The sequence below is a fragment of the Sapajus apella genome, unplaced genomic scaffold, assembly GCF_009761245.1.
Source record: "Sapajus apella isolate SASKATOON/1434 unplaced genomic scaffold, GSC_monkey_1.0 scaffold12, whole genome shotgun sequence".
NCBI lineage: Eukaryota > Metazoa > Chordata > Mammalia > Primates > Cebidae > Sapajus > Sapajus apella.
Genome location: NW_022436952.1, coordinates 15,944,795 through 15,971,545, shown reverse-complemented (window position 1 = coordinate 15,971,545; position 26,751 = coordinate 15,944,795). Strand labels below are relative to the sequence as shown.

At 49.2% G+C, this 26,751-nt stretch overlaps 1 protein-coding gene across 2 annotated transcripts in view; it reads right to left on the bottom strand.

Moving 5' to 3' along the window:
* PITPNM3 (PITPNM family member 3) overlaps nucleotides 1–26,751 on the bottom strand; it is a 108,591-nt gene that overhangs the window by 39,345 nt on the left and 42,495 nt on the right. For both annotated transcript variants that reach the window (XM_032280145.1, XM_032280146.1), the window contains exon 4: nucleotides 14,216–14,263. In XM_032280145.1, the coding sequence (XP_032136036.1) occupies nucleotides 14,216–14,263 (48 nt within the window). The remainder of the gene's footprint in view (nucleotides 1–14,215; nucleotides 14,264–26,751) is intronic.

Below are 26,751 nucleotides of genomic sequence, written 5' to 3'. Positions count from 1 at the left end.
TTTTTTTTTTTTTTTTTTTTTTTTTTTTTTTTTGCATAAACAGCCCTGGTCACCAGGACTCTTCACCGTCCTGAAGGAGGGGAGTAAGAAAGGGATGGTCTCTTTGCTCTTTGCTCTTACTAATGCCTTCATACCTCAGCCCTGCCTCTTCAGGGTGACTCCTGGCAGGGAGGAAAGAGTGAGGAGAGGCTACTACGAGCAGCAGGAACAGCTTAGACTGTTAGGACCTATCCCCTAAGGAACCCATCAAGTCCACCCTGCACCCTGGCCCTGCCCGGGAGTCAAAGGCTTTGCTATTTTTTTTTTTTTTTTTGAGATGGAGTCTCACTCTGTTGCCAGGCTAGAGTGCAGTGGTGCAATTTCAGCTCACTGCAACCTCCACTTCCCGGGTTCAAGTGATTGTCCTGCATCAGCCTCCCGAGTAACTGGGACTACAGGCGCATACCACCATGCTCGGCTAATTTTTGTATTTTTGGTAGACACAGGGTTTCACCATGTTGGCCAGGATGAAACTCCTGACCTCGTGATCCACCTGCCTTGGCCTCCCAAAGTGCTGGGATTACAGGTGTGCACCACAACACCCAGACAAAAGCTTTGCTATTTTGCTGTGATGTGGGATCCATCCATACACCTAGATGACATCTGGGAAGAACTAGAATCTCCCTCATTCAGCAGAATGGATGGGGGGCTCAGACCACAGCCCTACCCCAGGTGAGCCCACATGACACAGACATGAAGAGAGAAGGACACACACAGACATACAGGGGAGACAGGCCATGGATCAAGTCCTCGGGTGAGAAACGAACACCCTACTCAGAGGGTGACCTCAGACATTCTTTGCAAACTATGGCAAAAGGAGGGGTTTGCCTGCATTCCCCAGTAACAGTCAGACAGCCTGAGAGTCTGTGAGTCCAAGCATGAGTGCCCTCGGTGAGTGCCACCCTCCAGACCCAGCAGAATCAGGCACTAGGACCTTGAAGGGGACCCACAGTCACAATGATGGAGTCACTTTGAGAGGCTCTGGAGAAAGGAAGAGCAACCAAAAAAACTACAAGCAGCTAATCTCACTTTGCTTTTCAAAGTGATTGATTCCAACTAGGGAGCTTGGTGTTAATTCCTAGGGCAAATTAATAAATGCTTTGAGGGCCCTTACAAAAGGAAGCAGTAGGTCCCAGCGCGGTGGCTCACACCTGTAATCCCAACACTTTGGGAGGCCAAGGTGGGCGGATCACTTGAGCTCAGGAATTCAAGATCAGCCTGGCCAACATGGTGAAACCCCATCTCTACTAAAAATACAAAAATTAGCGGAGCATGATGATGGGCACCTATAATCCTAGCTACTTGGGAGGCTGAGGCAGAAGAATCCTTAAACCTGGGAGACAAAGTTTACGGTGAGTTAAGATTGTGCCACTGCACTCCAGCCTGGGCAACAGAGCAAGACTCCACCAAGGAAAGAAAAGGGGAGGGGTGGGGAGGGGAGGGGAGGGGAGGGGAGGGGCTCCTAGAGTTCTGATAGGTTCCCTTGGAACAAGCTCCCTAACCAATCAGCCCCCTAATCCTGTGTCATAGCATGTGGCATAGATACGGTCACTGTACCAGAAGCTCAAGGGAATGCCAATGGCTTAGGGCATCTGGGGAGGGAACACACTGGCAGAATAAAAACTATCCAAGGAACCCACAGCCCTCACCACAGGAACTCAAGGAATGCGGGCTCACGAATGGGAACCTGCGACCACACAGAAGGTGTGGGGACCAACGGCCAGCAGCAGATGCCCATGGAACAGCATGAATCTGGGAAAATGGCGGGCCCTCTTCTGGTTTTAAAACGTTTTTTAAAACGGGAAATTTTTAGCCAATGAAAGTTTCCTTAGGAGCCCAATTTGCAAAGATGAAAGTGGGTTGGCTCTGGCTGAAGCAGGTTGGGGGGCCCAGAGCCCACCTTCCTCACTTCAGCACATCCCTGTCCCTAAGCAGTTCCTGAAGGCTCCACAGAATAAAACTTAAAAGCCACTAACCTGCCAGGTGCAGTGGCTCACGCCTGTAATCCCAGCACTTTGGGAGGCTGAGGCAGGTGGATCACGAGGTCAAGAGATCGAGACCATCCTAGCCAACATGTGAAACCCCATCTCTGCTAAAAATACAAAAATTAGCCAGGCATGGTGGCACGTGCCTGTAGTCCCAACTACTCAGGAGGCTGAGGCAGGAGAATCATTTGAACCTGGGAGGCAGAGGTTGCAGTGAGCCAAGATCATGCCACTGCACTCCAGCCTGCACGACAGAGCAAGACTCTGTCTCAAAAGAAAAAAGAAAAAAAAAGCCACTGACCCTGTTCACCAGCCAAACTGCAGGCCACCTCCTCCGCAGGTTCCCAGCCCCTAGTTTTGCAGAAAATGAAAAACAACAATCTAAATGATGGTGGGGATGTGGGGGAAGAAACTTGGGGTCTCAAATTAGAAGGAAACACACCAAAATGTTTACAGTGATTTTCTCTAGATGCTGGGACAACGGACAATTTTTTTTTTTACTTTCTACTTTCCTGTATTTTCTAATTTTTCTCTAAGGAGTCCCTATTTCTTTTAGTTTAAAACTATTTATGAATGTTTATTGGACAGATAATACAAGCATGTATCATGTTTATGCAAGAATGTTTTAAAACCAGCCGCAACCTCCTGTTTTAGTCAATACAAACACTAAAAAGAAAAAGGTGTGAAATGCTGTCCTGCCCTCTGGGAGCTGATAGGCTAATGAGGAAATACAAAAGGACAAAAAATGCTTGCAGAAGGAAAGAATAAATGTGGAACATGATGAGTGAATTAAGATTCTGTGTTTGGGTTAAAAATGAACTCAAGGTTGGGTGCAGAGGCTCACACCTGTAATCTCAACACTCTGGGAGGCGAAGGCAGGTGAATCACCTGAGGTCAGGAGTTCAAGACCAGCCTGGCCAACATGGTGAAGCCCCATCTCTACTAAAAATACAAAAATTATCCAGGGGTGGTGGTGCGTGCCTGTAATCCCAGCTACTTGAGAGGCCGAGGCAGGAGGATCACTTGAACCTGGGAGGTGGAGGTTGCAGTGAGCGGAAATCAAGCTATTGCACTCCAGCCTGGGCAACAAGAGTGAAACTGCATCTCAAAAAAAATAAAGTAAGCTTTCCAGGGACTTTAAAAAACAAAACAAAACTCAATACCACTTGCCGATTCCTACCCTATTGGTTATTGCCCAAACTTGTGTCAGGGCTGAAAACAGCAAGACGAGTCAGATACAGCGCCTGCCTTCAAAGATCTCACAGACACCTAGGATCACATGACCAAGGGTAGATCATGTGACCAAGGTCAGGTCACGTGATAAAGACCTAGGTCATGTGCCCAAGATCAGTCACATGACCAAAGGCTACAAACAGCCCGAGTCAGGGTAATGGGACTGCTACAGTTACTTCTCAACCTCTGAGGCTGCATAAAGCAGAGATCTCCATTCAAAATGAGAAGGGGGCATCCCTGCCCTGTCCCTGCAGCTTAGCCCCCCTCGAGGGTATGTCTGATGCCCAATAACAGGGCAGGAAAGCTGTAGAAAGGGCTCAGGAGGTCGAGAGACCCAGCCTGGAGAAGAGCAGCTCCAAGGGATACAGTGGCTGCCTGCAAATCTATGCTGAGCCTTGTGTGAGCCAAGGGAGCAGAGGGCAGAGCCAGGACAAGTAGGAGTTGAGGTGGTTTCTGGAGTCATTCCAAGTTTTAGCACAACTTAGGAAATGTTTACAGCAGTTCAAGAGTGATCTGTGCTGACCTGGAGACAGGGTGTTCTCCTTCACTGAAGTTAGACAAGCAAGTTATATAAGTAGCCATTTAGCAGAGTGCTAGGGAGGGAAGTTTCATGGGGGGTGGGGAGCTGGAGGCTGAGGTCCCTCCGTGACTCCTTAACCCTTTAGGGTTAGAATCTAATCATTTCTGCCTGGATTCATCCAACTAACGAGGCCAACGGAATGTGTCCAAACCTTCAATAGGCCAGTGAGCCTTTCACAGAGACACTACCCCAGACCAGGGCCTGGCCCTTGCAAGGGCCTATGCCCCAAACCCTGCCCCTTGAGAACATGCTGTTAGACACCCTAAGGGAACACAGGGTTAGTTCAGAGGAACAGTTCTCATGGGGGATCCCGGTTCAGATCAGAGGTGCCATCTTGAATCAGGCCCAGTGAAATTTCCAGATACACAACCATGAGAAAACTCTGCCGCCACGACACAATGATGCTAAAGGGACATGACACTGCAAACCCTAGTATCCCCTACAGACTCTTCTGCAACAAACACAGCCCTCCTAAGATTGGTCCTGAGTTTCTAGTCCCCATCCAGTGTCTCAGGCAATCTTCACATTCATCCTATGAGGTCAGGAGTGCTCTCCCCATTTTAAAGATGAGAAAACCAAGGATTAGAATGGTGAAGCGATTTCTCCCAGGATATAAGTGGAGGACTTGAACCCAAGTCACCAGGCCAGGGCTCTTCATAGTCCCGAAGGAAGGGAGTAAGGAAGGGATGGTCTCTTTGTTCTCACTAACCTCTTCACGCCACAGCTCTGCCTCTTCAGGGTGACTCTTGGCAGGGAGGAAAGAGTGGGGAGAGGCTACTATGAGGAGCAGGAACTGCTTAGACTGTTAGGCCCTACCCCCTAAGGACCCTGCTGTCCACCCTGGCCCTGCCTGAAAGTCAGCACAAACACAAAGGGATGCAACAGCACACTCCGGCCCACGCACTCCTGCACAGGAATCCCTGCCAAGCATGTGCAGCTTCCAGCACAGGGACTGGGAGTGTCTCTTACACGTCTGAAAAAGGTGCTCAACCTTAGAACCCTAACCTAGAGGAAGGGTCATTGAAATTATCCTAAGACAACTACATTTTTCCCCCACCTATTAGATCGGCAGTTATGACACCCTGTGGGCCAGGGTATGGGAAAACACTCTCTTCATTCATTGCTGGTGAGAGTAAAAATCAGCACAGCCTCTGTCAAGGGCCATTCGGCAATGTCATTCAAAACACAAAATGCCTTTGACCCAGCAATTCCAAGCCCATGTGCAAAAGGACTTATGTACAATGCTAACCATTGCCATACTGTTTACAATAGCAAAAGACAGGACACGCCTATATGTCCACCAGTATGGGAAAGATCAAATAAATTGTACCACAGTGAAATCGCACATACCCATTGCAAAAAACAACTCACCTCTAAGTGTACCAAGCTAATAAGACAATCATGATATAACATCAGTATCTGAGAAAAGCAAGGTGCGCAATGAAAGGAACTGTGTGCTCCCATCTGTGTGAGGGTATAGGTATAAAAATATACATAGGCCGGACGCAGTGGCTCACGCCTGTAATCCCAGAACTTTGAGGGGGCCAAGGCAGGTGGATCACGAGGTCAGGAGCTCGAGACCAGCCTGGCCAACATGGGGAAACCCCGTCTCTACTAAAAATACAAAAAATTAGCCGGGCATGATGGCAGGCACCTATAATCCCAGCTACTTGGGAGGCTGAGGCAGGAGAATTGCTTGAATCCAGGAGGTGGAGGCTGCAGATCACGCCACTGCACTCCAGCCTGGGCAACAGAGTAAGAATCCATCTCAAAAAAAAAAATATATATATATATATATATATATGTGCATATTTGTATGGATATGCTCATGTATGCAGAGATTATCTCTGAAATGGAATCTAAGCAACTAGTTATAATCTTTGCTTCTAGGGAGAACTGTGTGAGGTGGAAGACAGGAGAGGAAGGCATTTTATACCATGTACATGTGCTACCTACTCCAAAGACAGATTAAAAATAAGAATTTTTTTAAAGCGCATGTAGCAGGGTGGTTTTTTTTAAGATACCAATTTATATTTTCTCCCAGCTCTGGCTCCTTTGCCTCTGGGAAGGTTTGTGGCAGAGCTTCCTGGCTTTTGTTTCCAAAAGCTCTTTTGTTCCCAAGAGGAAAAGATTTGAGGAGACAGAGAATGCTTCAGGGTGAAAAGAGATCCTCACACCCTGGCCCCAAGTGGAGGAGACAGTCCTCTGCAGGGGACCCTTTGCAACTCTAGGAAGATGGAGAACAATGTAAGAAGACCTGGCCATCCCAAGCGCCAGAGAGCCTGAACCCTAGGCCAGGAGCTGCAAGCCCAGGACCAAAGGGCCGACCAGGCTGGGTTCCAGGGTCTGCATGCTTTCTGGAGTGGAGGGAGTACTCCTTGCACACGTGTGCATGCATGCAGACACCCTTCCCACCACACCCCAGAGTGTGGGGAAGACCTGGAGTTTTGGGGTGATGACAGGAGAAGGAGGAAATTGAAGCCCCTGGACACACAGAGGAGGAGTCCTTCACCGGCACAGCTGCATGGGAATGCACAGTCAGACTCAAAGTGGCCGACACAAAAACAAACAAAAGGACAATGCTTCCAGGTGGAAGTAAGTAGACTGGGCGGCAAGGTCTCCCTTTGCCCCTCCAGAGCCACAGTGCCCCATCTCTGCCCGACTCAGCCCCGAAGCCACCTTGCTACTGGTTGGGTGTAGCCAATGGAAAACACCAGGAGAACTAGGGTGGGGAGCACCCTCCATGCCAGGCCATTGTAAGGTGGTCTCTGCTGGAGGCTGCAGCTCATGCAGGGGCCTCTCTGGGCTCTTCTCCTTCAGGGGTGGGGGCAGCCCCAGGGTACTGCCAATACCTTCTTGGTTTCCTTAAAGCCTCACTCACCTGTGAATAAAGTCCCTCTGCTAAGCCCTCCTCCCACCAGTGGTTTGTGTGAGCCTTCCTGTTTCCTGCTAGAACCCTGACGGAATCACAGACTGGATCCTGAGTGCTCTATGCAAATCCCATCACCTCCTCCCACGCCACCCCTCTCCAGGCCTCCATCCTGACCAAGCCCCCATCTTCTGCTCCGCTCTCCCACACTCACCCCTCCCTCCCTGAACCCAACCCGTTTTCAAATATCCCCTTTCCCTCTCACTGCAGAGTACCTGAACGTGTTGCTCCCTGGACCTGGTGCTTCTCTGCACTTCCCTGTGCCTAGATATTTCCCACAGGAACTTCAGTGTTCCTTCTGGCCAGGGGCCTTCCTCTCTTACTGTCCCCTCTGCAAAAGCCCCATGGTCTTCTCATTCCTGGGGTTAACCCACATGCTTTTCATTTTATGACTATTTGACTATTATCTTCCCCTCCTCCATTTCCCAGAGGACAAGATCCTTAAGGACTGGAACTGAGTTTGTTTTCACTCTATTTTATCCCCAAAGATGATCACAATGCTGGCATATAAAGATGCTCATTGAATATTTTTTAAACAAATGGGCGAGTGAACTAATAATTTGTTCCCATTTTGCACCCCTATAAGTGTCAGAAGCTGCACATGTCCAAGCAAAGCACAGATGCTTCGTAGATAGACTTGAATATACGCACAAAGACGCACGCACACTCATCCTCATGAAAGTGAATGCACCACTGCATTGGCATAGAGGCTGATGCACACACACACAAGTGCAAGGGCACACACACACACACACACACACACACACACACACACAGTGAGAAGGAAACATGCCAAGCAGAGACACACGCATGCAAGAAAAGTGCTCCCAAGGCGGACGTCTGCCACCCTGTGCTCATTAAAGCTGGCTAAATATAGCCCATCTGCAGCTGTGCTCAGCAAGCTGCCCACACAGGCCAGGAAAAGACACCAGTTACTAGGCAGAGTGGAGAGGCCAGCCATGGGCAAGGGGCTTCATGCATCCTGTCTGTCAGGGGGTCTTCTTGGGGAGGCCAGGGGCTGACAGTATGTGGGAAGGGAAGCTCTTTGGTGGCTGGTCAGGGCATTCAGCGTGGTTCCTCTGGTCACTGACCCTAGGCAGTGGGGTGTGAGGTCAAACCACGTGCCCACAATGGGGAGAGGTGAACTGAGCCATCTGCATCTCTCTGTGTCTGCGCTGAGGCCCCAAGCTCAGTCCAGAACCAGTGGTTGGAGTTAGGGCCCAGCTGGGGATAAACTGGGGCTCAGTTGGTGGCTAGCGGAGAGGCTTAGTAGAGGATGAAGATAAAGGGTCAGACTGGGACAAGAGCTGAGACTCTGTGGACCATTGCCAGGTCTTTTTCTAGGGACGAGAGGAAGTTCAGAGCCCCGTGGAGCACCTGCTCTAATGTGTGGACGTGGCTGTGGGAAGACCCTCCCCACACCTGGGACAGCTGCCTGCTGCCCCCACCCCTGCAGCTGATGCCAGGCACTGGCCCTGGCAAAGTCATGAGATGACCAGCCTGGGTTTGGGTCATATGTGTCAGGTGGCTGTTGTCATCCACACAGGCCGGGTCCAACTTCGAGGTCCACAATAGACAGATCTTCCTGCTGTAGAATCTGCCCTCCAACCCATCCTGCAGGGTGTGGGGCAGAGGGAGCCACCTCTTAACTCGCACTTCCTACCCTGCACCTGGTGGAGCTGTTGAGACTGGAAGGGAGAGGCATGGACAGGGTGAGGCAGCCGCAGATCTCCTGGGAGAGTCCACGCCTCCTCCCACCAGACATTTCTGGATGGGGGTGTGGGCAGAGGAAGGTGAGTTACTGTCCCTTTGAGACAACAGCTCTACCCTCTGCCTCTTCTATGGTGGTGGCAGATTGAAGCAGGAGAGGTGGGCTGGGCTTGCTGGATTCAGCACATGCGATCCCCGCATCCCTGAATGCAGCTGCAAGGGCAGATGCCAACAGTGCGGGGTCCAGAGGGACTCTGGTCCTTCCCACCATTTGCCGCAGAGGAGCTGCCTGTCTCCTCCACAGGAATGGATGGGATGCTCGGGATTCCCAATTAGCCAATAAGAAAACTGTGCTTAGAGAGTCCATGCTCCTCCCAGAGTCAGTGTGGAAGGGAAGAGGGTAAAGTGGGCAGGTAAGGTCATATGGAGGCAAGGTTCATGCTTCATTGGAGAGGAGCCAAGGGAGGGGAGGTAGGGGCTGTGAGGATCAGGCTTTCCTCCTCCAAAGGTCTCTCTGACACTCTGAAAGGAGGACCAGAGTAGGTGAGATGCGAGGCAGGGAGGCCAGTGCAGAGGAGGATGCAATGGTCCAGGAGGGAAAAGACGGGGCCTGAACTAGAGAAGGGACGGGGACAGAGAGGAGTGGATGGGTCTCAGGGCATTGCTGAGGTTGAATGGCACTAGGAGAGGCTGATTTAACAGTGGATGGTGATGGAGACAGAGAAGTCTAGAAGGTTTCTGGCTTGGATTCATGGAGGACGGTGCCATTCACACTGGAGGGAACACAGGAGTGAGGCTCAAGGGAAGCACATAAGCTCCCTGAGGCCCTACAGCCAGCACCACGGCAGGTTTGCTGGAAGCGCTCTGGAAATGGTCACTGTGCTAACGGAGCAGCATGAACAGGGCAGAAACAGAGGTACAGACAGAGGAGGCCAGGGGGCAGATACGTGGCACAGAAGACCCCGAAAATGTCAGACCCAGGAGGGACTCCATGTACAGACCAATGCGCCTCAGGCAGCAGCTGAGACTGCACAGCAACTCGGCAGGAGGGAGCCCGGATCTCCTCCCCCAAGTCCAAGGCCCTCTCTCTCCTCTTCCCCTCTTGTGAGCTCCACACACAGTGGCTCCCTTGGCTTCCCCTAGTTTGGTTTCAAATATCAGGCTCATGCCAGTGACAGCAGGCTACAAGCCTATCCAAGCGCACAGTGAAAGCTGGGGCAGCCATGAAGGAGAAAGTGTCCAGGACACCCCTCCTGGCATAGCCGCTGCAGACAAGGCCTTGCCACCACATATGTGCACATGCCCTGAGAGACCCATGGAGGCCTCCCTCCCCATGCTCCCAACCCAAGAGGTCCAGTGCTCTCTGGCCAGGTCATGTGCTCCTCTCTGGGGACTCCAACACTTGAGAAACCACTGCTGTGACAATGGCAACTGAGGCAGCCACAGGACAAACAGAGCACCGGAAAGACTGAGAGCTCCATTGATAAGATTCATCGTCACATGTGCACCAGGTGTTCCAGCTCCCAAGGCACATGTCCGATAACAGGTGAGAACCATCAGATGCTTTCTATCCACCCTGCTTGGATCCTAGGATCTCACGTATATCATCTCTGGTGCCCTCAGAAACTCTAAGAAGCAGACAGTATGGTTGTCTTTCCACAACTGAGTAAACTGAGGTTCACAGACATCAACTAACTTGCCCAAAATGTCACAGCTACGAAACAAGAGAAGCTGAGTCAGACCGAGGCCTTACCACCCCACAATCCCAGACACCATCACACCAGTCCCAGGATTTTCTGACTCCTGGTTCCAGGGCAGTTTTTACCACCTCACAAACTTGTTTTTAGTGAGTTTTCAAAAACCCAGTGGAACAATTAAATAAGATAATTTGCATGCAGGTATACTTTATGTGGAAAAGCACCATTATAAATGCAAGGCATGGCTATTATTCTTTTCTTAATTCAGGTCACAAACTTTTCTTCTGCCAATATTGCACTAAAAATAAACAAACACATTACCATCGATCATCACCGTTGTTTCTTAAAAGGAAAAGCATTTTAATGCCAAAAACAGGCAGGACATAATTGTAGAATTATGTGAAAAGGAGTCCTCTCTATTGAATACATTCAACATATGGAAAAACTCATTACAGTGTTATTATTTTCCTCACTGCTGAAAATGTTGGGTTCACTGGGGCATCCCCAACCTAGACGACCTCCAAGGTACCATTTCAGCTCCAAAATTCATCTGCATATATGATGCCATTCTTTGCTAAATAAAAACATTCTTTTTTGTTTTTTTTGAGACCGAGTCGTGTTCTGTTACCCAGGCTGGAATGCAGTGGCGGGATCTTGGCTCACTGCAACCTCTGTTTACCGGGTTCAAGCAATTCTCCTGCCTTGGCCTCCCGAGTAGTTGGGATTGCAGGTGTATACCATCATACCCAGCTAATTTTTGTATTTTTAGTAGAGATGGGATTTCACCATGTTGGCCAGGCTGGTCTCAAACTCCTGACCTCAGGTGATCCACCTACCTCTGACTCCCAAAGTGCTGGGATTACAGGCATGATACTGCTCCTGGCCTAATAAGAATATTGCTTTTTGTTTTGAGACAGAGTCTCACTCTGTAGCCCAGGCTGGAGTGGAGTGGTGTGATATCGGCTCACTGCAACCTCCACTTTCTGGGTTCAAGTGATTCTCCTGCCTCGGCCTCCCAAATAACTGAGACTACAGGCACGTGACACCACGCCAGGCTAATTTTTTGTAATTTTATTAGAGACGGGGTTTCGCCTTGTTAGCCAGGATGGTCTCGATCTTCTGACCTCGTGATCCACCTGCCTTGGCCTCCCAAAGTGCTGGGATTATAGGTGCGAGCCACCGCGGCCAATCCAATAGGAACATTCTTAAGGAACAGAATTTGATGACAACTTTTAGTAATAGAATTCTAACTAAAATCTATAACTGGAAAAAAAAAAAAAAGACTTTGCCTCTATTTAAACACAATTTTTTTTTTCAGCCAGGTCCAGAGGTCACTAAACATCTCATCAATTCAACTGTGTCTGTGGAAAACGGAGCTGTGATTTGGCATCCTGGAGATAAGCCCCGCGTCGGGTGGCCGTTCTTGCTTCAGGGCTGCCTCTGTGGCTTCCTTTGGCTAAATGCCCAGAAGGGGAGATGATGGGTTCTTCTCCTCTCCTGCATTCCTGGGGAATGTGGTGACACCCCTGTATTAATCGTGCTTGTTATTTTATAATGTTTTGACATCTCGGGAGCCTCACTGGCCAGGAAGAGACAGCCCCTCCCAGGGCTGGCTAATTCCTAGAGATAATAACCACTCCCTTTGAGGGTACCTTTCACAGGCAGATGAGCCCATCCCAAACCCATATCCCTAACCACCTTCTCTGTCTAACTCTCACCCACCAAGACAATATTTCCCTGGCCCTAAATCACCCCAAGGCCAGCTACCAGACAACAAGACACCAGCCCTAGAGCCCAGAGACCTCGACACTCAAATCAGCCAGCCCTACATGGTTCTCCTTTTCTGTCCTGCCTTTCCTGCAGAAAACCCAACAAGGGCTCTGGGCCTTGCAGCTTTGGGGGACCCAGTCCACTCTACCCACCAGGTCCCCATGCTCAGGCCTGTGGCTGCTCTCCAACCTCTTTCCTCACTTAGTTGCTGTTCTGAGGTAAAGACATCTATGACACTAGCCTTCCTATGACTTGGAATCCAGCCTTGAGTTGGATTCCTGGCTCTTCAGTCTCCTGACCAAACCCAGTGCTTTCCCTGTGGCCCTGGGTGGTGTGGGCCCCATCTCTTGAAACCTGTGCTGAAAATCTTTTTTTTTTTTTTTTTTTTGAGACTGAGTCTCACTCTGTTGCCCAGGCTGGAGTGCAATGGCACAATGTCAGCTCACCACAACCTCCGCCTTCCAGGTTCTAGCAATTCTCCTGTCTCAGTCTCCTGAGTAGCTAGGACTACAGGCGCATGCTACTATGCCCGGCTAACTTTTGCATTTTAGTAGAGACAAGGTTTCACCATGTGGACCAGGCTGGTCTCGAACTCTTGAGCTCAGGCAATCCACCTGCCTCAGCCTCCCAAAGTACAGGGATTACAGGCGTGAGCCACTGTACCCAGACAAATCTTTTGATGACATGAACCTCTCCACATGCTCAGTCACCTCTATATATTAAAGACCCACAGGTACATTTTAACACGGTCCCCTTGTGCTGAGCTCAGTTCCTTATACCTACAAGCCTCAGGAAAGAGAACTGCCCTCTCTCTGCCCTGCCCTGTCCATGGCCTGATGCCCCTGTGGCCTGGGCCTTGGGGTGCCGTTGACAAAGACATTCACACCTACCGGCCCCTGAAGGACTTTGTCTATGAAATTTCCATTGAATGTTAGAAGCAGAATAAGATTCTCCAGGTAGAGTACAGTCGCTCACACCTGTAATCCCAGCACTATGGGAGGCCAAGGTGGGCAGATCACCTGAGGTCAGGAGTTCCAGACTAACTCAGCCAACATGGCAAAACCACGTCTCTACTAAAAACACAAACATTAGCCGGGCGTGGAAGTGGGAGCCTGTAATCACAGCTACTCAGGCGGCTGAAGCAGGAGAATCACTTGAACCTGGGAGACAGAGGTTGTAGTGAGCTGAGATCGCGCCATTGAACTCCAGCCTGGGCGACAGAGCAAGAGAAGAAAAGAAAGATTCTCCCACAGGGGATGCCTGTTCACCCACTCAAGGCTAGATTACAGGCCACAGGAAGGCTGGTGTCACAGGTGCCTCCACTCAGGTACTAGCAATTGAGGGATGAAACTGAGGGATGAAAGAGCTTGCAGGGCAACCACAGGCCTGAGCCTGGGGAGGTGGTGGGCAGAATGGACTGACCACCCCCCTGCAAAGCTGCAACCACAGATAAAGGGAGCAGGAGAGAGAAGTCAGGAAAGTTCTGAGCACAACCCTGCCCCAAAGATATGTGGGCTCCTCTCCTGACCCAGCCACATGTGAAAGGCAATACCACCAACAGCAAAGACATCTGGCCCAGACATTGGCCACTGAGTCCTCCCAGAAAGGCGTCCTGAGGTCACTATATCAGCAAATGGACACATCTTGACCAAGTCTTTCCTGGGTCCAATACTGTGCTCATCTCTCTGAGACAACGCAAGGGGAAGGAAATCTGGAGATGCCTGTATAACACAGAGGACAAGGACTCCGCCACAGGGCCACAGGCTTTGTAGAGAGGCAGCCTCTTCATGGAGCAATACTGAGGATTGTCACCCCTGGCACATCCCTGAATGAGGTATCTCTGAACATGGTGTCATGGTGACTGACACCATGAGACCATCAGTAGTTCCTGGGAGCTGTATTGCCCATAGGGGATGGACACAGGAGTGGTGTTCCCCATTCCTGTCCTCCTCTCTCTGTCCCCACGCCATGATCTCATCTGCTCGGCTGAGCTCACGCTCCCAGCCCACCAGCCTCCACCCCTCACTCTGGCCCTGTGGAATCCCCAGAGAGGAGGACGTGAGCTGGCCTGAGCTGCCAGTGATAGGAACTCAGGAACCCTAAGGGCTCAGTTCATGGGGTAGAGAGTGGCCCAGACTTAGGCTGAATGACCCCATGCTCTCTGGTCCTGCCTGTAGAAAGATGACAGGGATCCTGCCACCGTTCCAGGCTCCAACAAGCTTGGACCCACCCAAGGGGAAGAAATGACCCTATGGGGTCAGGCTTGACTCACGCTGCTTCTCCTGGAGGATGCTGGATGTGCATGGTGCGGTCCCTTCTCCTGCAGAAAAAGAAAAGAATTGTGAGCAGATCCCTGTCACTGTTGCCAGGCACTGGATTTCCTAGGGAGGCTGCTTGTAGTTGCCTCTGCCCCTCACTCTGGAGCTTGGGATGGGCAGAGGTATCTCCCACCACATCATGCCCTGCTCTGCCCTGCCCTGACCCAGCCCTTGGCTCTGCATGCCACACCTGATGCCTGGTGAGAGCATGGCCTGGCTCTTCTGCCTCCTTGGGCCTTTCCACCTCTGTCTCCTCCCTCCTCTGTAAAGCAGCTGCTTTGCAGGAGTTGCCTACCTCTCTATACTCACTCTCTCCTCTGAGGGTCAGCATTGAACTCCAAACCCACAGACCACTGCCAGGGCTCTGCCTCTGGTCCAGGCCTCTCTCCTTAGTTCTGGATCTGCACATCCCACTGCCCCCCGGACACCTCCTGTGGCGACTCCTAAACACTGCACACTCCCCAGGAACAAAGCTTCCGCAGAAGTTCCCTCCCAAAACGTGTCTGCATCTTCCTCTAGGACCCCAGTTCTCTGAGGAAGGGTTCCAAGGCAGAAAGCAAAGTCACATCCTGGTCTCCCCTAGGGACTCGAGAACTCTTCCCCATGCAAAGTTACCTAGTTTCTTCCCCTGCAGGATCAGGATCCAATGGCAACTCCAGTCTAGGAAGGTCCTCCATCTCCGCCACCCACACTCCGGGGTCTTGTGGATGACTCCTTTCCTGACCCCGTGCCTGCCTCCCATATGAAACTTCTCCAGATGTGCCCATCAGAATCTGTTACCCTGTTTCTGTGGCCCTTTGTCTGCCAAGGCCACCTTCATGGCCCCTGTCCTCTGAATCCTGGGATCCTGGCCCCTGGGCTTTCTCAAAAACAGGCAAGGGTAAATAGTGGGAGGAGCGTACAGTTGGAGGCTGGAGGCTGACTCTGTTTCAGGCTCCCTCTGGCCTGCTGTGTGACATGAGGCACATCACTCTCCCTCTCTAGGCTCATTCCTACAAAATAGCAAGGATCCAGTGCTCTCTAACAACCTCAAAGTCCTGAAAGGCCTTGAGTGGCCTGCATTATGATTGGCTACCTGGATTCAAATGCCAGTTTCTTCGCTTATGAACCATGGACCCTTGGGCAAGTTTCACAACCTGTATAAGCCTCAGTCTTCTAATCTATAAAATGGGGATGGTACTGGTACCTGCCTCAGAGGATTACTGTGGATATTAAATAATTAATATTTGTAAAGCTGGCTGGGCACAGTGGCTCATGCCTGTAATCCCAGCACTTTGGGAGACAGAGGTGGGCAGATCACCTGAGGTCAGGAGTTTGAGACCAGCCTGGCCAATATGGTGAAACCCCATCTCTACTAAAATACAAAAATTAGCTGGGCATGGTGGCACACACATGTAATCCCAAAGCTACCAGGGAGGCTGAGGCAGGAGAATCACTTGAACCTGGGAGGTAGGGGTTGCAGTGAGCTGAAATCATGCCACTGCACTCCAGCCTGGGCAACAGAATGAGACTCAGGCTCAAAAAATAAAATATAATATAATATATATGTATATATATATATATATGTAAAGCCTTCAGAACACAGCCAGGTACATAATGGGTATTCAATAAGTGAGGATTGCTCTGATTCTTGGTTGGTTTTTTGAGATGGAGTCTCCCTCTGTCAGCAGACTGGAGTGCAGTGGCATCATCTCGGCTTACTGAAAACCCCACCTCCCAGGTTCAAGCGATTCCTCTGACTCAGCCTCCCGAGTAGCAGGGACTACAGGCGCCCACCACCACACCTGGCTAATTTTTTGTGTTTTAGTAAACAGAGTTTCACCATGTTGGCCAGGCTGGTCTTGATCTCCTGACCTCATGATCCACCTCGGCCTCCCAAAGTGCTGGGATTACAGGCGTGGGCAACCACGCCCAGCCCTGATTCTTGTTTTATTTACTTGTTTACTTCTAACAATTGATGTAAGACCTTGTCCCTTTTGTCTTCATCACGATCCCAGGTGGAGCCAGATAGAGAGAATCAATGACTAATGTTAGATGCCAGCTCACAGCACTCCCCAGGTCCAGGGCCTGTGACAAAGCCTAGGCCCAAGAAGGGGCCCAGATAGAGAACAGAGACCTGGACACCCTCATAGAGCCGTCCCTACACAGCACAATAGGGTGGACACAGGCTGTTTCCCAGGTGCAAGAGCAGCACAGGTGTGGACAGAAACACACCTTAGCTTGGCGCACATGCACACACACACACACACACACACACACACACAGGCCCCACCAGCACCCAGGTTCCTCCTCCTGCCGACAAACCATGCTGTGAGTAACAGTTGGAAAGCTGAGTCAAGCATCTGCCCTTCCCAGGGCAGATGGCCCCATCCAGGTAGACAGGGAGCAAAGACCAGCATCAGGTCTGAGCACCAGCCAAGGCCTATGACACTTCGGTGCCCCCAAAGAAAGTCAGCTTCAGCCAGCCGTGGTGGCTCACTCCGGTAGTCCCAGCCCTTCAAGAGTCCGAGGCAAGTGGATCATGAGGTCAGGAGTTTGAGACCAGCCTGGCCAACATAGTGAAATCCCATCTCTACTAAAAAAAATACAAAAAATTAGCTGGGCATATTGGTGGGCACCTGTAATCCCAGGTACTTGGGAGGCTGAGATAGGGGAATCACTTGAACCTGGGAGGCGGAGGTTGCAATGAGCCGAGATCGTACCACTGCACTCCAGCCTGGGTGGCAGTGTGAGACTCCTTCCCAAAGAAAAAGAAAGAAGGAAAGTCAGCTTCAACCACCCAGCAGAACCAGGGCCTAGCAGAGAAATTAAGACACGCATTCAAAAAAACACCTTCTACGGGTCAAGCCCTGTGCTAGGGACTGTAGCGATGAGTAGTCGGTGTGAGTGTAAAAGCAAGAGCACCTCTGTGCAGAACAGCCACCGCTAACTTCAGTGAGAGGCAAGGCCAGCGGAGAGAAAGGGAAGGGGGAAATACTCATCCTGACGGAGGACCCCAAGGAAGCATGTGCCAGTGCAGAGATTTGAGTTTTGGCAGCAGAGAAAACGGCAGGGCATTCCAAGCAGCCAGCAAGATCATGTGTATAGAATGTCAAGTTCAAGGCAAAGTGAGGGTGTGAGAGAGCACGGCCTTGGGAAGGAAACCCATCCACAGATGAGAAATCCAAGGCCTGAAGAGGTGAAGGGACTTGCAGACGCTTCCAAATCCAAACTTCCTGCTTTTTCTATCATACTCTACCTAAAACCAGCTGCATAATTAGGAAGGTCCCCTGCAAAGAGAAAATGGAGGGTCCCTTCTGCAAACAGAAAAAAAATGTTGCTAAAGGTACTGAAATATGACGTTTTCCTTTTTTCTGAGGATGCTCTAAGACCTGTCATGGTGTTTTCTACTTGCGACTTAACATTGTGTTTCCAGGCCAGGTACGGTGGCTCATGCCTGTAATTCCAGCACTTCGGGAGACCAAGGCAGGAGGATCACCTGAGGTCAGGAGTTAGACATCAGCCTGGCCAACATGGCGAAACCCATCTCTACTAAAAATACAAAAAAATTAGCCAGGCATGGTGGGGCACACCTGTAATCCCAGCTACTCAGGAGGCTGAGGCAGAAGAATCACTTGAACCTGGGTGGTGGAGGTTGCAGTGAGCTGAGATCACACCACTGCACTTCAGCCCAAGCGACAGTGACACTCTGTCTCAAAAACAAACAAACAAATAATCACTGTGTTTCCTCATGCCCAGGAATACTAAAGGGATGAGTACAGGACCCCCCAGGACCCCAGAACTCCTGCTCCTTAGCCTGGCGCACACACACACACACACACACACACACACACAGGCCCCACCTGCACCCAGGTTCCCCCTCCTGCTAGCCACTGGGCTGACAAACCATGCCATGAGTGACAGTTGGAAGGTTGAGCCAAGCATCTGCCCCTCCCAGGACAGATGGCCAAATCCAGGTAGACAAGAGTATTGCAATATCCATGCTGAAATGCACTAGGTAAATGAGAGGTATTTTCCCTCTGAATCACCCTTGGAATGTTCTATGGCACTGCCAGCCCAGGGTGGAGACAGCTGCCTTGCCCCAAGACATGGTGGAATATGAGCACTGAACCTCAGCCCTACCTGTACCCAGGCTCTGGCTTGGAGGGAGGCCAGCAGGGGCAGGGAGAAGAAAGCTGGGGGGATGGGGCTGAGAAGCCAGAGGCCAGGAGAGCAGAAGGCCAAGATCCCAGGAGGCTTCAAGGCGGCAGGAGGCAGGACCATGTGAGAGCTGCCTACCAAGTCCCCTGCACATATGCACTGTCCCATCAGACTTCACTTACAAAACACAAACTTGGCTGGGTGCAGTGGCTCACGCCTGTAATCTCAGCACTTTGGGAGGCCAAGGCGGGTGGATCACCTGAGGTCAAGAGATCAAGACCATCCTGGCCAACATGGTGAAACCCCATCTCTACTAAAAATACAAAAATTAGTCCGGCATGGTGGCATGCACAATTCTAGCTACTAGGGAGGCTGAGGCAGGAGAATCACTTGAACCTTGAAGTCAGAGGTTGCAGTGAGCCAAGATCATGCCACTGCACTCCAGCCTGGTGACAGAGTGAGACTCCATCTCAAAAACAAAACAAAACAAACAAAGAAACCCCCACAAACTTGAAGATAACCACCATTCAGACTTCAAAACAGTAAACTCGATAGCTGGGACCCTCTGGAGCACTGGCCACGAGCCCTGACTGTAACACAGAGGCTTCTGGCATTTCTTGGGCATCTACTCTGTGTCAGACCCTGGAGGAGGGGAGGACTCCAGTGCAGGGAGGGGCCAGGTCTGAGCCATTACTTCCAGGTTCTCAGGCCAGGCCTGTAGTGCTCCTCACAGAGACAGTTTATGAGTTCTCCACACCATCCAATACTTTGATTACCAGGGAGTAAATATGACTTGGTCGGGGCAGGGTGTCCTGAGGTGGGAATGCATGGTGGGGAGGCGGGCAAGGATCAGAGCTGGGGTGGCTGGGGAGTGCAGAGGCCGGAAGAAGCTCAGGGACCCAGATGAGAAGAGGCCAGGAGGTGAGTGTCCTCGAAATGCCAGTACACAGGCTTCACATGGGTAAGCAGAAGGAAAATGTCAGAAAGGAGGTGGGGGCCAAGCTCTGGGGCTCCTCCAAACCAGCTGTGAGTGTGGCCTTAACTGCGCAAGCCTTGAAGGCTGTACCCGGGCATGTAGGTACGTTCTGGCTTGCCTGGTGCTTTCCTGCACATGAAATCACTGGATTCCACACCTGTGCAATAAGGCCGCTGAGGCTTAGCAGGATGAAGTCACTTCCCCAATGTTGAGATCCAGTCCGGTCCCTTGGACAGCCCCAGTAGTGGCAAGGGCTCTTTCCACAATTTCAACCTGCCCCACATTGGTGGGGGGCTTCCTAGAGCAGGGGCTTCCCAGGACGGCTCAGGCAGCCTGGGTAGTGCTTCCTGGAGGAGGAAGGCTTGGGACAGGGAAGGGTGCTACAAGTCAGGGGCTGAGGGGTGGGGGGGACGGGAGCGGAGAAGAGGACATTTGCAAGGGGTGCAGACAGGATGCGTCCAGAGGCTTGGGGACTGGCTGATGCTTGCCTTGGGCTTTACTTCTCCTGCAACACAGCCTGAGCCAGGCATCCAAGGTTCCCAGGGCTGGGGAGGCTACTGAGGAACAAGCCTGTTGTTTGACCAGGTAAGTGTGGGGCCCAGACAGCAGGAAGCCAGCCTTCCCTGCCCAGCCTAGGCCAGCTCCATCTTCGCTGGAAACCGCCAGCCAGAAGGAGCCAGCTTGAACCTGGCTTCCTGATTTAGCAGGCTCCCAGGACGAGGGTGATTAACCAACTGTGCAGCTGGCTCAGCTGCCGCCTAAATGAGACCCCACTTAGCCTGGAGCTTTCCAGGGCTCATGGGCCCAACAGCTTTGCCTCTGCTGGAGCTTGTTTCAAGCGCCGGAGCTGCCAGGAACTCCTGCAGACAGTATGGGCTACACGGAGAGGAGTAGGGACCAGGAAAGCAGGGGTTTTGTCACCCACCCCACGCTCTGGCCCCACGAATCCTGCCTGTCCTGAACTCACACTGCCCTGGGAGGCTGAGCCGCATCATCTCGTCTGTGGTATGGCCCCTGGGAGAGTGATTCAGACAGACAGGGCCTTGGGGAATAAAGAATTGGGAATTCTCCTCCTGATACACCAGAAAGTGTCAGGGACAACCCCTCTGGAGCAGAGACAGGAGCAGCTGAAGCCGGAACTTGCCTGGGGCCCTCCCCTTACCGGGCCTTGGGAGCCCTGGCCAGGCTCCAGGCTGGACTGGTGACTTTGCTCATCAAGCTGGGCTGAGAAGGGAAGACCTGCATGCACCCCACCTTGCTCAGGGCGCTCCCAACATGGAGGCTCCCCTGAGCTTCAGATAAAGACCCAAGCTCATTCCCTCTCACCTGGCCCATTGTAAGCGCCTACGCTCATGCCCTGGTCCCTCCTGTTCTCCTCCATGTTGGCTTCTAGAATAGTCTTTCTAGAAAGCCGCTCTTCACTCCCCAACTTAAACTATTTGGTGAATCCACAGGGGCACTCTTGAGAAGGCTCTGACTCCTCAGCCTGGCATTCAAGGCCTTCATCTCCAGCTTTTCCACCCCTGCCGCTTCTCCAAGACCACCTCACCACCAGCCCAATGCTTCACACCCCAACCTCCGTCAGGACAAACTCCCCAAATTTCCCTGCTCCCCATACCTCCTGCCATACCTTTGCCCCTGCAGCTCCCTCTCCCCTCACTGGTCTGTCCCAATGGCAGCAAAGCCTCCTTAGCACCTCCTGTGGCAGCTCCAGCTCTGCCTCCTCTTTGAGCCCTCTCTGCCTTGCTCCCATCTTGTTAGAGCAATAAGCTCACTGAATTGTCACTGTCCCACCCCCAACTGGGAGCTGGTCAATCCTTCGTCCACTTCTGAGTCATCTGTATGTCCCCAGCAGTGACCAGCACAGGGTCTGACACAGAGTCAGTGCTCATTCCTGTGCATTGAACGCGTAAGTGAGGGAAGAGGTGCATGAATGCACAAGGAGCCCCTCGCAGCTTTGGGCTCAGACAGGGAGGAAAGGGACACACCCAAAAGAGCACAACTGTCAGCAGAGTGGTCCGTGCTACAGGCAAGGGACAGATTCAGCTGTGCTGGGCATGAGGACAGTGGTCTGAGAGAGGCTGGAGTATCAAGGGGGCTTCCCAGTGGCAGTGCATGGAATTGTGAGAGCCAGAGATGAAGTCACGGTAGGAGCTGGGGCAAAGGCAGGAAACTGACGAGCTCCACATGAGCTCATGGGTCTCTCTGTAAGCAGCCTCCTGGCCATTTGACTAGGACACAGGATGGGTGGAAGAGGAGGGGAGGGATGTCCAGGAAGCCGTGAATATCAGAGTCAGAGATAGCCTTGAGATTACTGGATTTAGCAACAATTTGACAGCCCCTTTCCGTCCCTCATGGTAGCTGTTGTGGGGCTGTTTGATTCCTGTAGTGATAGGGAACTTAGTAACTCTGAAAATGTATCATTGTTAGAAGGAAGGCTGGAACCACATTGTGGATGGCCTTATGTGCCATGCTGGGGGATTTAAACTTCATACTGCAGGCAACAAAGACCTTCTTGTCAATTTCATGGCAGAATGACAGGACTGGATTTCTATTTTAGAAGCATCATGGTAGGATTGGATAAAGATGGTAAACTGACTACACGATCTAGTCCTTTTCTCCTCCCCCAGATCCCTAGAAAATGACATCAAGTATTTTTATGTGAATTAATCTTCAGTAGCACCGTAAAAGGAGAAGTGTCCTTAGCAGACCAGAAACTGTGTGACATCCCCAAAAGTTAAAAGTCAGAGAGACCTAAGGAGGGAGGCAGGACCGGTGACATAATTTTCAGGGCCCAGTGTAAAATGAAAATGTGGGTCCCTTTGTTCAAACTAATTAAAAATTTCAAGATGGAGACAGTAGGGTAGAATATCAAGTGTGTGATCTTCCTAACTGTGGAACCTTGTGTGACTGCAAAGGACAATGCCCATAAAGCTAGCCCGGGAGAAAGAAAACCACAACCTCAAGCCTGCAAAGAAAGGTCTGTGGCTTGGCCAGGCACGGTGGTTCACACCTGTAATCCCAGCATTTGGGGAGGCTGAGGTGGGTGGATCATGAGGTCAGGAGTTCGAAACCAGCCTGGCCAACATAGTGAAACCCTGTCTCTACTAAAAATATTTAAAAGTTAGCCATGGGAGGCAGGAGGATGACTTGAACCTGGGAGGCAGAGGTTGCAGTGAACTGAGATCGTGCCGCTGCACTCTAGCCTGGGCAACAGAGTAAGAATCCATCTCAAAAAAAGAAAGAAAGAAAGATCTGTGGCCAGTGATGGAGGCAGCACAGAAGGAACAGCAGGCTCATGGGTGAAAAATACAGAAGCAAAGAAAGTGCTTGTGATCAATTGTCTGGGCTTCCACAGTAGAGGAGCCAGCTGTCTTGGTCCTTCCCCAACATCTGCTTATGCCAAGCAAAAGCACCTGTCCCCAAATGTGAGAAGCAATGAGTGCCTGGGGTACAGGACACCATGGAAGGCTGAAAATACCCAAGAGGAATAAAGCAGAAGCGACTGGCTCAACTCGCACCAGCAACATTTTCTACCTTCCCCAATAATTAGAAGACAGCAGGTTTCAGTGAACGGACATATTCCTATCACTCAGAGATAGGCTGACAGGGAATTGCAAACACTAACTGGCATACACACAAATATTACTGAGGATTAGATAAAAACCAACCATGTGGAAGGACGATATTCAGCTCAGTGACCGAAGGCAACAAGGTACAGGGAAGTGCACTTGTGGAGTCCTCAAACAACTTAGTATCATGGTGATTAGTGGCTCTCAAATTTTAGTGTGCATCAGAATCACAGGACTAGTTAAAATGTGGATTCTGAGCCCTGCTCCCAGAGCTTGGCTGATTCAGTAGGTCTAGGTGTCTAGAAATGTGACCCCCAAAGTCACATTTCTAATTAGTTCCCAAGAGATGTTAATGATGTTGGTCCAGGGACCACTCTTTGAGAAGCACGTGTCTAGATACAAGGTCAGAGACCAGAGTCAGGGGGTGAATGGTAGGAAAAAATAGCTCTCTGGAAAGACAGAGGCAGAGAAATTGATCAGGGATACCCAGGCAGTGACTGTTTCCTTCCTGTCAACAAGAATGTGGCCTTGCTGACACTAAGTTTGCTTTAAGAACAAGAAGAACCTAGATTGTAAATCATTCCTTAAATGACAACTCATTGATTGTTAGTATAAATTATCCTGGAAGAGATATATAAACCCCAAGCATAAAAGAATAATGACATGACAAGATTTGTCAAGGACTAAGTGGAATTTATCCCAGGAATGCAAAGTTATTCAGTATGTGAAAATCAATCGATGTAATATTCTTTTTTTTTTTTAATTTTTCTAGACTGCTCAGCAGGACAATCGATGTAATATACCATATTGATAGAATAAAAGACAAATCAATGAACATCTCAATACATGTCTGGAAAAAACCATCTGGCAAAATCCAACACCATTTTATGGTTTAAAAAAAAAATCAACAAACTAGGAATAGGAGGTAACTTCATCAACTAGACGAAGGACAACAACAAAAGAGTCATAGTTAACATCACACTGAACGGTAAAAGACTGAAAACCTTCCCCCTAAGTTCAGGAATGAAACAAGGTGTCAGCTCTCATCACTTCTATTCAGTATTATCCTGGAGACTCTAGTTAGGGAAATTAGATAAGAAAAGGAAATAAAAGCAGATTGGAAAGGGAAAAGTAAAACTACCTATTTGAAGATGATGTCATCCTATGCATAGAAAGTCCTATAGAATCCCCCAAAAAATAAAACTAATAAATGAGTTCAGCAAGGTTGCAAGATACAGGCTTGATATACAAAAACTGATTACTTTTCCATACACTTGCAATAATCAGTCTAAAAATGAAATTAAGAAAAAAATTCCAGTTATATTAGTATCAAAAACACCAAAATATTTAGGAATAAATTTAACAAAACAAGTGTAAGACTTATACACTTAAAACTTTAAAACATTATTGAAAGAAATTAGACTGATATAAATGTAAAGACATCTCACATTCATGGATTGCAACTAATATTGTTGACAATACTCCTCAAATTGATCTACAGAGTGAACACACTCCGTATCAAAATCCCCACTAGCATTTTTGCAGAAATTGACAAGCCAACCTAAAATTCATATAGAAGTGCAAGAAACACAGAATAGCCAAACAATCTTGCAAAAGAAGAACAAAGCTGGTGGACCCCCACTTCCCAATTTCAAACTTACTGCAGGTGTACAATAATCAAGACGGTATGGCATACTGACATATATACATGAGTGGAATAGAACTAAGAGTCCGGAAATAAACCCATATCTCTATGATCAATTGATTTTTGACAAACCTGCCCAAATAATTCAATGGAAGAGAGACAGTATTTTAAATAAATGGTGCTGGGAAAACTGGTTAATCACATTCAAAAGAACTCCTACCTCATACCATACACAAAAATTAGCTCAAAGTGGATCAAAGACCTAAATATAAGAGTTAAAACTATAATACTTTACAAAGAAAATGTGGGTAAATCTTCATGACTTTGGATTGGGCAATGGTTTCTTAGATATTGGCACCAAAAGCACAGATGATTTTTTTTATAAAAGAAAAAATACATAAACCAAACTTCGTCAAAATTTTAAGATTTTGTACTCCAAAAGACATTATCCAAAAAAAAGTATAAAGACAACCCACAAAATGGGAGAAAGCATATCTGATAAGGGTTTGGTATCCAGAATGTATTAAAGAATCCTTACAACTCAACAATAAAAAGACAAATAAGCCAAATTTTAAATGGGCAACGGATTTGACTAGACATTTCCCCAAAGGAGATAAACAAATGATAAACGATGAATAAGCACATCTAAAGATGCTCAGCATCATTAGTCATTAGAGAAATGACTAAAAGATCAAAACCACCATGAAACATCACTTCACACCTGCTAGGATAGCTATATACAAAAAGACAGCTAGTAACAAGTGTTGGCAAGGATGTAGAGCAATTGGAACCTTTTTACATTACTAGTGGGAATGTAAAGTGGGGCAGCTACTTTGGAAAAGAATTTGGCAGTTCTTCAAAAAGTTAAACAGAATTACCATATGATATAGCAATTCCACTCCTATACATATCAGCAAGATAATCAAAAACATATCCACACAAAAACTTGCATATGAATACTTACAGCAGCATTATTCATAATAGCCAAAAAGTAGAAACAATTCAAATGTCCATCAACTGGGATAAATGAAACATGGCATATCCATACAATGAAATAATATTCAGCCTTAAAACGAAATGAAGTGCTGGCTCATGCTACAACATGGATGAATCTCAAAAACATTATGCTAAGGGAAAGAAGTCAGACACAAAAAGCCACATATTGTTTGACTCCATTTATATGAATACCAGGGGCTGGGGAAAGGAGAATGGGGAGTGACTGCTAATGGGTATGGGGTTTCTTTCTGCAACAATGAAAATGTTCTCGGGCTGGGCTTGGTGGCTCACACCTGTAATCCTAGCACTTTGGGGGCAGAGGTGGGTGGATCACTTGAGGTCAGGAGTTCAAGACCAGACTGGCCAACATAGTGAAACCCCATTTCTACTAAAAAAATACAAGTTAGCCGGTGTGGTGGTGTGCACCTGTAATCCCAGCTATTTGGGAGGCTGAGGCCACAGGATAGCTTGAACCCAGGTGGCAGAGGTTGCAGTGGGCCAAGATCACGCCACTGCACTCCAGCCTGGACAACACAGTGAGACTCCATCTCAAAAAAAAAAAAAAAAAAACAAGAAAGAAAATATTATTGAACTAGATAATGGTGATGACTGCATCCCTTCATGAATATATTAACACATCCCACCACTGAATTGTATATTTTACAAATGAGTGGATTTTATGGAATGGGAATTATATCTCAATTTTTAAAAAACAATTTGGCAGGCCAGACACAGTAGCCCATCCTGTAATCCCAGCACTTTGGGAGGCCAAGGTGGGTGGATCATTTGAGGTCAGGAGTTGGAGACCAGCCTGGCCAACATAGTGAAACCCCATTTCTATTAAAAAAACACAAAAATTAGCCGGGTGGGGTGGCGTGTGCCTGTAATCCCAGCTACTTAGGGGGCTGAGGCAGAAGAATCTCTTGAACTCAGGTGGCAGAGGTTGCAATGAGCCGAGATTGCACCACTGCACACTCCAGCCTGGACAACAGAGCAAGACTCCATCTTAAAAAAAAAAGAAAAGAAAGAAAAGGAAATATTATTGAACTAGACAGTGGTGATGGTTGCATCCCCTCATGAATAAATTAAAACTCTGCACATTTTACAAAAGGGTAGGTTTCATGGCATGAATTATATCTCAATTTTTTTTTTTTTTTTTTT